General features: G+C 46.1%; 4 protein-coding genes across 6 annotated transcripts; 3 read left to right on the top strand and 1 right to left on the bottom strand.

The window, feature by feature from the left end:
* The first annotated feature begins 729 nt into the window (after window positions 1-729).
* On the top strand, window positions 730-3,908 carry LOC6602779 (integrator complex subunit 7). Its single transcript, XM_026992020.1, has 2 exons — window positions 730-2,231; window positions 2,288-3,908. The coding sequence occupies exons 1-2, from the start codon at window positions 768-770 to the stop codon at window positions 3,824-3,826; spliced, it is 3,003 nt and encodes a 1,000-aa protein (XP_026847821.1). The 5' UTR covers window positions 730-767; the 3' UTR covers window positions 3,827-3,908.
* A 761-nt stretch (window positions 3,909-4,669) lies between these two features.
* LOC6602778 (N-alpha-acetyltransferase 60) lies at window positions 4,670-7,208 on the top strand. Of its 3 annotated transcripts, none has more exons than XM_026992015.1 (6): window positions 4,670-4,686; window positions 4,763-4,937; window positions 5,251-5,371; window positions 5,488-5,936; window positions 5,999-6,109; window positions 6,207-7,208. In XM_026992015.1, the coding sequence occupies exons 2-6, from the start codon at window positions 4,921-4,923 to the stop codon at window positions 6,337-6,339; spliced, it is 831 nt and encodes a 276-aa protein (XP_026847816.1). In that variant the 5' UTR covers window positions 4,670-4,686; window positions 4,763-4,920; the 3' UTR covers window positions 6,340-7,208. The 3 variants fall into 3 exon arrangements, with proteins under 3 accessions (XP_026847816.1, XP_002027835.1, XP_026847815.1); XM_002027799.2 differs by having other exon boundaries at window positions 4,673-4,937; window positions 5,488-5,652; window positions 5,716-5,936; XM_026992014.1 differs by having other exon boundaries at window positions 4,673-4,937.
* Window positions 7,209-8,450: 1,242 nt separating this feature from the next.
* On the top strand, window positions 8,451-9,675 carry LOC6602777 (ATP synthase subunit b, mitochondrial). Its single transcript, XM_002027798.2, has 3 exons — window positions 8,451-8,525; window positions 8,779-9,113; window positions 9,176-9,675. The coding sequence occupies exons 1-3, from the start codon at window positions 8,498-8,500 to the stop codon at window positions 9,548-9,550; spliced, it is 738 nt and encodes a 245-aa protein (XP_002027834.1). The 5' UTR covers window positions 8,451-8,497; the 3' UTR covers window positions 9,551-9,675.
* A 43-nt stretch (window positions 9,676-9,718) lies between these two features.
* Window positions 9,719-11,788, bottom strand: LOC6602776 (insulin-like growth factor-binding protein complex acid labile subunit). The gene is made up of 3 exons (XM_002027797.2): window positions 11,542-11,788; window positions 11,073-11,479; window positions 9,719-10,839 (listed from the first exon to the last, which is right to left on the bottom strand). The coding sequence occupies exons 1-3, from the start codon at window positions 11,786-11,788 to the stop codon at window positions 9,802-9,804; spliced, it is 1,692 nt and encodes a 563-aa protein (XP_002027833.2). The 3' UTR covers window positions 9,719-9,801.
* Between the last annotated feature and the right edge of the window lie 394 nt (window positions 11,789-12,182).

Genomic DNA, 12,182 nt, shown 5'->3' with positions numbered 1-12,182 from the left:
TGGAGAGTTTTTCCATACCAGTGGCTACAATGGGTTAATCGTTCCTGTCCATGATCGGAAATTATATTCCTCGACTTTGATATTCCATTTAATATTACTATCTAGCTAAGACGCTCAGATCTTAACACATACTTTTTTTCGATTGTTAAATCACTTTTCTACCTAATTGGCTAATCTGAAGTACTCTTTTTAATTAGATTGTGTCTAAAATAAGATTTAAACAAACAAGTTCAAAGCAAAAAACATCCCACCCAACAGCTGTCGATACTATCGCCTGGATTGTATACTTGAGCGCCTAAGTTTGAATGTGAATGATTGACAAGGATATAAGTGGAATCCATTTGAATAAATGATGCAGGGAAGCACGATTGGAAAGAGCCACAATTAAAAAAACCTGCGTATGAAAGGTTCTGTAAAATAAACCTTTAAAAATGAAATTTAATGGATTGATGAAATATACCATTTTGTAGCGAAACAAGATTCACTAATCGGATAAAATTATGTGGGCACGGCCAATGTTCTATATAGCTAGTAATATTCAACGGAATATCAAAAACGAGGAATATGTAATATAGAACTTGAATTCATCAGTATATTTACGGTATATTTTTAAAATGAGACGGTATATTTTGGTTTATTTCTGAGGGTCGGACGATAAATCCGCGGTCACATTGGTTCTCTGCCGGTTTGTTTGTGTTTGAAAAAAATTAAATATTGAATATAAATAATAATGAATTGCTTATAAGTGACTGCAAATAGTTGCAAAGATGTCGCACTTTAGTAGCACCCGCGTTAGCTCCTTCAACGAATGTTTCCTCAACGAGAACGAGCAGGATCCCAATGCCGTGCTCATGGAGCTCGACAAGGGCCTCCGGAGCGCTAAGCAGGGAATCCAATGCGAGTCCATTGTGCGGTTCCCGCGTCTCTTCGAGAAGTATCCATTTCCCATTCTGATCAACTCGTCGTTCATCAAGCTGGCGGAGTTCTTTGTGAGTGGCTCGAATCTATTGCGATTCTGGGTACTCCGTGTCTGCCAGCAGAGCGAAAACCACCTGGACAAGATCCTCAACATCGACAACTTTGTACGCCGCATCTTTATGGTGATGCACTCGAACGATCCTGTGGCACGCGCTCTGCTCTTGCGCACCCTGGGCGCCGTCTCCCGCGTGATCCCCGAGAAGCAACAAGTTCACCATGCTATACGCCGTGCCCTTGACAGCCACGACACCGTGGAGGTGGAGGCTGCCATCTATGCCAGCAGCTGCTTTGCCGCCCAGTCCAGCTCCTTCGCCATCAGCATGTGCGCCAAGATATCGGACATGATCGAGTCACTGCAGGTGCCAGTGCCCATGAAGCTGTTGCTCATCCCAGTGCTGCGGCACATGCATCACGATGCCAATACCGCCGCACTGGTCAACAAACTCTGTATGGATCTGCTGCCCAAGTATCCCGCGCAGAGTTTTGTGGTGGCCATTATCGATACCCTCACACAACTATCCTCCCGCACCTTGGTGGGCGTGCCCGGGCAGCTCGAGGTGCTGCTGGACTTTATGCAAGATTTGCGGACGCCGGTTCGCATCCAGGTGCTGCGCTCCTTCAACGAACTAGCCGGCAAGAAGAGTGTCCACGCTTGGCCCAAGCCTGCCCTTGAGGCTCTGATTAGTAAGTTTGAGACATGCATCAATTCGCACGAGCAGTTTCTCTTCCTTTCGATTCTCGTCAAGTTGAGCGAGTGTCCGCTCACGTGCCAACAGCTGCTGCGGGAGCATCGGGTCGCCCTGCTCCGACTCTGCATCCAGAGCATGAGCAAGCTGGACGACTATACGACGGCCACTCAGGCTATGGCGGTTCTCTCAGTTCTGGCGGCGTTCGGCACTGAGCAGGAGAGCCAAGTGGATGATATCCTGCATACTGTAAGTCTTCACATCGAAGGCCTGCTCCTGTGCACGGCCAGGAGAGCCGACTGTCTACGTCACTTGCAACGTGTGCTGGCATATGGCATAAGGATTAGCCAGGCGAATGCCGAATTTGGAGCGACATTCATTGAGATAGTCAGCAATACCCTGGGGGACAATGTCGTCTATCCCCAAGCCAATGCGGAGCTCATATGCGAGGCTCTGGTGCGTCTCTGCGAGCATTTCCAGCTCCGTAAATATGCATTTACAACATCCGAGGGACTGGAGGAAGGTGACGACAATGCCATGGACACCGACGAACCGTCGCCAACAAAGGTAGAAGTATTGCAGGAAATGTATGAAGAGCATTCACTAATTCTATCCACTTTTAGGTTAATCCCATGCTAGCCAGAATGCCGATTATTTTGTACAAACTGAACAAGCTGATCGACTCGGAGGATGCTGAGAAACACTTGCGCACGATTGAAATCCTCAGTGTCCTGGTATTTCAGACCACAATGGGGTGCTATCTGCCCCTGAAGGTGGTGCAATGCTTCGAGAAGTGCCTGGATAAGCTCAATTGTTGGACATTGTACAAGATTGCACGAAGCGCCAGTCGTTATGGGCATCACTATGTGGCCGCGCACATTTACACAAGCATTTCAGAGATCGTGATAAACGACCAAATGCACTACTTCCTCGTCACGCTCTCGCAGATCTCGCAGGCAGAGTGTATCCTAAATTATGGCCTGGACTACGCCCACATGAGGGACAACTATGCTCCGACGGCGGCGCCAGAGCCGTTGATACCGCTGATGAAACGGCTGGAGGCAGCCTGCAACCTCTACCAGATGGCGCGAGTCAGTCTGCGAGCCTGCTCCTCGATCCAGTATGCGATCTCCTTTCCGCAGGAGTACCTCAAGATCCGAGCACAGTTCCTGCAGACCCTGCACTTGGCCGTGACCGTAAAGAATGCCCAGGTCATTGTACCACCGCCGGCAATTGCTGGCAGCTTGGCCCAGAACTCGAGGGACTATTTGCAAAAGTTTGGACACGTCACAAATCAGCTGCGAAAGTTGGTAAAGTCCTTGAAGGCCTGCGAGGAGACGCATGCCCGTCTCTATAAGTCGTCTTTTGATGCGGACAACGTGACGCTGGAGTTCTTGGAAGTGGCAGAGTTTCAGTGTGGACTCCTTGCCCACATCATCGAGTCAATTTGTTACGCCACGCCACCAGAGCCACCAGTCTTCCTGACCACCGGCGAGCACCCGGAGACCCGATTTTTTGCCGCCAGCTGCAGGCGCATGGAGCTGATGCATAAGAACCTCCCCGAGGAGTTGCCCAACGCCAAGACCATCAGCAACCGCCATCTGGACGTGATTGTTGCTCAAATCGAGATAATTACCAAAACACCGCTCTGCCTGCCGCGCTATTTCTTCCAGATTCTCCAGTCTACGCAGATAAAACTGTCGGTTAGCCCACAGCCACGTAGTGCCACCGAACCCGTCAACGTTCAGTCGGGCAGTAATCTGGTGATTAAGGTCGAGGGAGTCCTGCAACAGGCTGGCTCAAAACAGGTCAAGCACTTCCGGCGTGTGGAGTCCGTGCAGTTGAGCCTTACGTCCCAGCTGGTAACGCCGCCACCACGTTCCGGTAGCGAGCTGCAGAAGACCGGCACAAGTGATACCGTCACCCTGAACCAGATCGTCAAGCCGCAACGCGACTTTCTCTCCGGCAGCTTTCTGCTGCCCATATCGAGCGGTGGTCACTTCCAGGTGACGCTGGAAACGTTCGTTGTCGATGAGCACGGCACTATTTGGTGCACTGGCCCCAAATCTTCCATGATGGTACGTGTCCTGGAGGATCCCTCAAAACCTACAGCACCAACGCCTAGCACTTCTCAGGCAGTAGGTCAGGCGAGAAGGTTTTAGATGTACAGTTTTACAATTTGGTTAAAATGTTTGTTATAATTAAAAGCTTAATGCTTTAAGTGCTCTATCAGATTGAAAATAATTTTCAACGTATTTATTTAAAAAATGCTGTCTCCGACAGACCTTGCTAGGCGCGCAACTTTTAAAATAACCAAAGCAAGTGCTGTTGAACTGTGAATACAGTAAGAGCTTGCGTTGGAATCCCATAAGTTAAGGGGATAAAGATAAAGGATAGGGTGGACCTACAAGAGTAATTATTATTATTATAATTGGTATTATTTTCGGCGGTTTAACTCAAGTTGTTATCCAGATTAAACAAAGGGGTTTTAGGTGGGCTAAGTTCGGTTTTGCATCATACGAGACGCTATATTGTTGTTGAGGAACCAAAACTGAGGCAAAAAAATCAAAGTAAGTATATAAATTAAGCCAGTCAAGTAGAAAATAGATTCATTAATTATATAAAATTATGTGGGCAGGGCTGAGAGATCTAGATAGCTAGTAATCTTCAACGGATTATCAAAATCGAGGAATATGTATAATAGAACTTAAATTCTTCAGTATATTTACGGTATATTTTTAAAATACGGTGGTATATTTCTGCGGGTCGGACCGTATATTTATTTATAAGTCCGCGGTCACACTGCTGTTTTGTTTTTGTTAATTCTTTTTGTCGAATAAAATATACGAAATGGAGCATTTCTTCAGGATATGCGGCATTTGACAAGGCAGACACCAGCAGCGGCATGCCACAGAAGCGCATCAGAACGATTTGGTTATCTTTATAACGGAGATTCAGATGGTTGCCAGCAAGCAATAGAATCGGCAGAGAGCAAGTGGTTCAGTTCCCCCCGAAGACGAATGTAAATTTTAATTAAAATCAATTAGGCGCACACCCAAAAACACGCACCAATCCAATCCATCCGTATGCCTCTTTAGAGAGCTCCCATATAGCACAAAACTCTACGTTGGACGAAATTCCGCGCTTAACCTGTTCAGTCGGTGGTCGTGGTCGTGACGGTGGTGCAACCAATGGACATAATTGGTCTAATTGGACAGAGCAGCAGCAGCATCGGAGCACCCCCAGTTACAATAGGATGGCACAATTTACACTGTGAGTATAAGTATGGATGACGGTGCACAGTAACATCGGTGCCGTCCCTAAATGGGGTCGCTTTACGCAGCCCATAGCCGACAGCGCAAGAATCAGATTACTTTGGTGTTGTTGCGCTCTGTGGCGGCACGGCTTCCGTCGAATGGAGCTTTGTTTATCTATTGACGGGACGCCGCACCGCACCACCACTCGTCGCAGTATTATGCAAGTGAAATCGACGACCCGACCGTCTACTCAGCACTAATACATATATCATAAAATGAAAACCATTTTTTTTTTGTGGTTTTTGGCATTTGAAACGGGGCTCGATCAGCTACAACAAACATAATGCGCCGCCCAGCAACGACATTACACGCGTCGACTGCGATCATGTGCCCCTATGCTCCGCCAACGACGTACAGCTAAGATTCCTGGTGCCCGATGACCTGACTGAGGTGAGTTGCCAAAGTGTTTGCAAAATTTTCGAATCCAATCTTTCCATTGAGTCTGACTTAAAGAATGATAATCCTTCTGTGTTACCGATCCATCCCGCTCCCGCTGGGCGTTGCAGGTGCGGCAACTATGCCAAGAATGGTTTCCAATCGACTATCCACTCTCATGGTATGAGGATATTACCTCAAGCACGCGCTTCTTTGCGCTGGCAGCTGTATATAATCTGGCCATAATTGGTTTAATTGTTGCCGAAATCAAACCGTATCGAAATGTCAATAAGGAGGTAATAGCCAATATGAGTGATAGTGATGAATTGTACACCAGGCTGAGCGGTTTTCCAATGCAGGACAAGGGCATATTGCCCGACTCGATGGGTCGGACCGCGGACGTGGGCTACATTTTGTCCCTGGGCGTGCATCGGTCGCATCGACGCAATGGGATTGGCTCGCTGCTGCTGGATGCCCTAATGAACCACCTGACGACGGTCGAACGGCACTCGGTGAAGGCAATCTTCCTGCACACGCTGACCACTAACCAACCTGCCATATTTTTCTATGAAAAGCGAAGGTAGGTAGAGCAGAGCTGTCGTGTGCGTGTTCTCCGCTTATTAACGCCTTGCCCTATTTTAGATTCACGCTACACTCGTTCCTGCCCTACTACTACAACATACGGGGCAAGGGCAAGGACGGCTTCACCTACGTGAACTACATAAACGGAGGCCATCCACCTTGGACACTACTATATCCTTTTTCAAAATGCTTTTACTGTATTGCTTGTTTGATTTTTATGTTTATGGTTTCCCTCTACTTTTGGTTGCCCTCTTAACTCTTGCCGCACAGATCACATCAAGCACTACGCCACCAAGGTGCGTCACACCAGCACCCTCTGTGTGTGGATGGCTTCCCGTGTGCAGCAGGTGGTGCGTTGGTTCTACCACAAGCTGCTGATGCGATTTAACTTCATTGAATGAGGCAAGACAGGACCAAGGACTGACTGCAACGCGACTGGACAACCACAAAAGGCATTCTTCCGCGTCACAAACAAAACAAACACTTTCAATTCTAATTCTGCGTCAGCATAATCGGGCATAGCATTCATTATGTTATGTCATTCTGCTGAGCATGTTGAGCATATATACACATATATAATTGCACACAATCGCACACACCCACACACACACACACACCGCCCCCATACAATACAATACACCTTCATTATAAATGTTAGGCAATATGCAGGTATGCAGATCATTTCGTTTTTATACAAAATAGAATAACAAAAAAGAGAGAAGAACTAAAAAACAACTAGAGAAAGGAGCATAAGTTGAAAGATGTAAAGATAATTTTATATGTGTATTATTACGTTTTAAATGATATTTGTTCAATGCTGTAAATAGTCTTATAATGTTTAAATGCTGCTGTAACCGTTTGCCCATGGCGCGCAAGTGATTTTGATACTTTCTGTTTTGGACATATTCCATATACTATTTAATGTGTGTATGTATGTTTCTTTGTACGTTTTACTATTATTTTTTTTTATTTTTGGTTAGTTCCACGCACAAGACAGTCATTTAGTTTAGCGAAAACCAACAACAAAGATGCTCATGCTTTAATGCTTAAATTATGGAATCTGCACGAAAATAGCTTTGAACTGAGAACGAGAAGCGAATACTTTATATGTAGCATCCAATCATAAAACAACCCAACAACAACACAAAACCTATCAAAACTCTGTTCGCTGTTTCTATAGTATTTTGTAAAAGTATTTTAATGCAACTTGTTTCGCAGCTAATACATATTATTTTAGGCACAATTTATTTAGCAAATTGTAATATTTTTAAATAAAAACTTGTAAAGTTATGAAATGAAAAATTTGTTCTGAAGAAAATGTATTTACATATATAAATGAATGCATATTTGAATCACCCGCGTGCAGCAGCAGTGATGTAAAACAAGTGCCGTGGGTTTTAAAATACACTCCAAGATAACTTGGTAACTTATAAGGAAAGAGAAAGAATATATATGTACACAAGGAGCATTTTCATGCAGTAGTATTTTCCGCGGCTTAAATCAAGTTGTTCGCTTGTTTAAATAGAGGAGGTTTAAGTGGGCTAAGCTCTTTTTTTTGCACCGGTACATTTCGAAAATTGTAGGGTATATATCTGACCTTATATGTGAATGACAATGTCCAAACTTGTAATACATTTCCCATTCAGGTGTCGCTTTCGATAACTACATACCAATGTAGTTAGAATGTACCGAATGTGTAGTTATTGTGTAGTTTTTCACACTGGCGCTTCCATGGGGCTTGTCAACGTACACATTTCCCATTCAGGTGTCGCTTTTGATGTTTACATACAAATGTAGTTAGAATGTAGCTAATGTGTAGTTACTATGTAATAAAAAAATACTTTTCTCCATATTGGTGTTGATCTTTTTTGCTTAAACCTTATTTTATGAGCAATCCAAAAATGATGAGTTCTTAAAATTAACTATCCGTGTATAAAATTGATTAGATTATCGGTTAAAACTATATTTTCATGGTTGAGATCCTAGCTAGCTAGTAATATAGAACGAAATCTCTAAATTGAGCAATATGAACGACTATCCTCTTTCGTTTGTTTTGTTTGACCTATTTCGCTACAAACTGTTTTTTTGGTTTGACCTATTCTGCTGAAACCTTTTTTAGACAAGATCCAATTGAAGTAAGTGTTTAAAATAAACCATTCAAGTAAAAAATAGATTCATTTATTGGATAAAATTATGTGGGCAGGGCTGAGAGATCTATATAGCAAGTAATATTCGAAGGAATATCAAAAACGAGGAATTCGTACAACAGAACTAGAATTCGTCGGTATATTTACGGTATATTTTTTAAATGAGACCGTATATATTTATCAAAAAATCTGCTGTTACACTGCCCAGCTAAACTACATATGTTCAATAGAACTTGAATTCGTCAGTATATTTACGGTATATTTTTAAAATGAGACCGTATATTTCGATATATTTCTGAGGGGCAGACCGTATTTCATATCGAAAAATCTGCTGTCACACTGCTTAGCTAAACTGTCACACACAACCAATCGTCTGATCGGGATATTTTAATTCGAAAACAGAATTGAAAAAATGTTCTCCAGAGCTGCCCTACTTACAGGTAAACTCCAAATATAGTGCAGAATACCACAAACCCCGCGACATAGTATAGTTTAATTGGTGTGTACATAACAAGCCGCTGCACGCGACCGTGAAAATTGTTACGGCACTGCAAAAACGACGGACATCGTGGTTTATGTAATCACCCTCGCAGTGCAAACGTAGAATTATGTATAGTTTTCGCAAACATTCTAGGATGTGGTTATCAATAACTTATTATATGAAAATACTAATTGGTGTCAATCGTCTTGCAGCCCAGCGCCCATTGGCCGTGGCCGTCACCCGGTCGGCTGCTGCCGCCGCTGGTCAGTCTGGCAGCGGATCCATCGAGCGCCGCCAGCGCCCCGAACATCCCGGCAAGGTGCGACTGGGCTTCGTGCCAGAGGAATGGTTCCAGTTCTTCTACAACAAGACCGGTGTCACGGGTCCCTACACATTCGGCGTGGGTCTGATCACCTACCTGTGCTCCAAGGAAATCTACGTCATGGAGCACGAATACTACAGCGGCCTGTCGCTGGGCATCATGGCCGTTATTGCTGTGAAGAAACTTGGCCCAGTGATTGCCAAGTGGGCTGATGGTGAGATCGATGTAAGTTCAGACAATTAAACGTCCAACTCGGGTCAGGATCACTAATCAATAATTCACTGTAGAAAATCGAAAGCGAGTGGAAGGAGGGCCGCGAGGCCGAGCTCAAAGTTCTTTCCGATGCCATCGAGGCCGAGAAAAAGGAGCAATGGCGCGCTGATGGTGCCTTGCTCCTGATGGATGCCAAGAAGGAGAACATTGCATTGCAGTTGGAGGCCGCCTTCCGCGAGCGCGCCATGAACGTCTACTCCGAGGTCAAGCGTCGCTTGGACTACCAGGTGGAGTGCCGTCACGTTGAGCGTCGCCTTAACCAGAAACACATGGTTAACTGGATTACCACCAATGTGCTGGCCAGCATCTCGCCCCAGCAGGAGAAGGAGACTCTCAACAAGTGCATTGCCGATCTGAGCGCCCTGGCCCTGCGCGTCAAGACCGCTTAAACGACTCGAGTTTTAGTTGCTAATTTGTACATTTAAACAAAGTCGATCGCCGGAAACACACATTACAATGCCCGAACAATGATACATATATCTATTACACGCAATACATCCACTGTGTCTGAAAACATTCTTAATGAAATTGTCGTTTAGTTCAAGAAATGGATGCTGTTTAAAATTAATATCTTTTTTTTCTGTGAATATGTAAGCATGTGTAAGCACATGTGTACGCAATGTTGCGCTTATGTTTGGTATCAGTCTACTGCTGCACTGGCATCGTCTTCATCGAAGGCATCTGTGTCCTCCTGCTCCACCTCGAAATCGGCGTGAATCTTCTGGCGGCGTGCGGCCTGCAAATTCTGGATACAGTAATCCACCGCCGTGACGACGCAGAGAGGACGCTCTCCCTTGTAGTAGCCAGTGTTCTCCCGCAAATACGTCACCCTCTTGGAAGTCAGCCACTGTTGGAGCTCCACAAAGCAGGTGCACTGCCAGGGATTCCCCTCGATCGCAATGCGATTCAGACTGGGAAAGGTGTCGTTCAAAGCAACCAGAAAAGTGAGTTTGTTGTTGTCGATAAGTAGCTCCATGACGCTGCTCAGGCAGTCCATTACATCGGGGCCGATCTCTTCCAGCAAATTGTGACCCAGATGGAGTTTCTGCAGATGCCGCATGGGTGCAAACATGCGCACGTCCAGGGATCGCAGCTCATTGTGGCCCAGCGACAGGTACTCCAGGAAGGGTAGCGAGGACAAGGCCAGCGGATGCAGGCGCTTCAGACGATTGGCGTTCAGGTTGAGCTTGCGCAATCGCGTCAATGTGTTGCCCCCAAAGGCCTGCTCCTCGAAGTACTCCAGGCTGTTGCGCGACAGATCCAAAGTGTCCAGGTTGGCCAATGCCGCAAATGCTCCTGGCTTGATCTCCAGTATATCGTTGGACTGCAGATACAGCTTGCGCAGTGATCCAAGACCCACAAAGTGGCCGCTGCTCAGGCTGGCAATGCTATTCCTGGACAAATCCAACGCCTGCAGTCGAGGCAACACCCTGAATTGGTTGTCAAAGAGCAGTCGTATGTGGTTCCCAGCCAGATCCAGCTGCTGCAGATTCAGCACAAAGTTTTGGGCGGCTCCGAAGACACTGGGACGCAGGGCATCGAGTGCATTGTGCGAAAGGTTCAGCACTCGCAGCTGGTTGAGCGGCAGAAACGTTTCCTGGGCAATACAGGTCAATCGGTTGCCACTGAGCTGCAGCTCCAGCAGACCATGCAGACCACGAAAAGCACTTACATCCAACTAGAAAGAAGAGTTAATTCAGACAGCATGACTTGGGATCGAGTGTTAGTAATATGGTTTTCTCAGAATCCCCTGTTATAGCTTTCCTCCCTCAAAAAGTAAGGGTAGATCCCCTCTCCAGGCCAAGGGCCAACATGGGTAATTGACTAGATCAAATCCCACAGCTAAATACACAAATGATTGTCGGATACGTTCGATTCGATGAGCAAACCCACCAGATTCTGCTGACTCACCTGTGCCAGGCGATTTTCGTGGAGCAACAGCTGCTGCAGTTGGGGGCAGACACCGAAGCTGACATTAACCAGTCGATTGTGGCTAAGATCCAGACGATTGAGCAGCGGTAAGTGGGGCAGCTCGCAGCCGGTGAGGGCATTGTGTGAGAAATTGGCATAAATCAATTTGCGCAGATTGCCGAGGACGTCCTTTGTGAGCAGCTCCAGGCGGTTGTGGCTGGCATCGAGGTGCTGCAGCGCTGACTCAACCGCAAAGTGGCTGCCATGGAGCTCGCCCAGACCGCTGCCGCTGATGTTTAAGTGCCGCAGATTGGGCAAAAGGGAGAAGCCCTGGGTGTGTAGATTCAGTTGTTGGACTGCAGATAGATCCAACTCGACCAGATTGGCCAAATACTCGACGCTTGTGTCTGCAGGGGAAGCGGTGAGATGTTTGTGTGTGCGGGTCTACTAGTCATCGTGAATCGCTTACCTGAGTCTAGGGCCAGTTCTGTGCGTTCATTTCTCACCGCCAATGAATGCCAGTTTTCGGCCCCCACATCAGACAGATCCTGCAGACTGGCTAATTCACGACACTCGAAGCTGCGCCAGGCCAGAGTCCGGCAGGGAAGAGCCCCGACCTGGGGGAAGCCCCTGCAGCAGAGCCACAGAGCGGACAAAACCCAATTGGCATTCACCAACATTCCTGCTCCACAGTTTGGCCACAACTGAAACCTCATTCAAGCGATGATAAGAACAACCGCAGAATGCAAATGGGAATGCAAATCCAGTTTACCCAGAGACAGAGTTCGGGGAGAGTCAAAGCCGGTTTGGCGCGTCACCGGCCCAGGGGCCGGACACTCCACAGCTGAGTGCCGCCTGCTGAGGATGAGGATGAAAACCACACTATGTTTTGTTTATCTTTCTCTATTGATAGGTACTCTCTATAACTTTTTAATAGGCTTAGCAAGTGGTTTACATACAGTACGGTACGAGTATACAATATTGGGTTTACATAATACGTTTTTGGATAATTACTTTACGATTATGTTATATTATATTATTGTGCTCTTGTAGGAAAAACAAAAACAAAAAAAATTGATTGTGTGAGTGTGTATTTTCTTTCCATTTTTG

This window comes from Drosophila persimilis, unplaced genomic scaffold (genome assembly GCF_003286085.1).
Source record: "Drosophila persimilis strain 14011-0111.01,24,50 unplaced genomic scaffold, DperRS2 tig00000700-arrow-arrow-pilon, whole genome shotgun sequence".
Lineage (NCBI taxonomy): Eukaryota > Metazoa > Arthropoda > Insecta > Diptera > Drosophilidae > Drosophila > Drosophila persimilis.
The sequence above is the reverse complement of the archived record's forward strand: the minus strand, read 5'-3'. Positions and strand labels throughout refer to the sequence as shown.

Excerpts from the sequence above, each read along its gene's own strand:
- LOC6602779 (XM_026992020.1), top strand. The coding sequence starts at position 768 with ATGTCGCACTTTAGTAGCACCCGCGTTAGCTCCTTCAACGAATGTTTC. Across the intron at positions 2,232-2,287 it reads ACGAACCGTCGCCAACAAAG|GTTAATCCCATGCTAGCCAG; the intron begins GTAGAAGTATTG and ends ATCCACTTTTAG.
- LOC6602778 (XM_026992015.1), top strand. Across the intron at positions 5,372-5,487 it reads TGCCCGATGACCTGACTGAG|GTGCGGCAACTATGCCAAGA; the intron begins GTGAGTTGCCAA and ends TGGGCGTTGCAG. Across the intron at positions 5,937-5,998 it reads TTTTTCTATGAAAAGCGAAG|ATTCACGCTACACTCGTTCC; the intron begins GTAGGTAGAGCA and ends GCCCTATTTTAG.
- LOC6602777 (XM_002027798.2), top strand. The coding sequence starts at position 8,498 with ATGTTCTCCAGAGCTGCCCTACTTACAG. Across the intron at positions 8,526-8,778 it reads CAGAGCTGCCCTACTTACAG|CCCAGCGCCCATTGGCCGTG; the intron begins GTAAACTCCAAA and ends ATCGTCTTGCAG. Across the intron at positions 9,114-9,175 it reads GGGCTGATGGTGAGATCGAT|AAAATCGAAAGCGAGTGGAA; the intron begins GTAAGTTCAGAC and ends AATTCACTGTAG.
- LOC6602776 (XM_002027797.2), bottom strand. The coding sequence starts at position 11,788 with ATGAGGTTTCAGTTGTGGCCAAACTGTGGAGCAGGAATGTTGGTGAAT. Across the intron at positions 11,480-11,541 it reads AGAACTGGCCCTAGACTCAG|ACACAAGCGTCGAGTATTTG; the intron begins GTAAGCGATTCA and ends CTTCCCCTGCAG. Across the intron at positions 10,840-11,072 it reads ACGAAAATCGCCTGGCACAG|TTGGATGTAAGTGCTTTTCG; the intron begins GTGAGTCAGCAG and ends TCTTCTTTCTAG.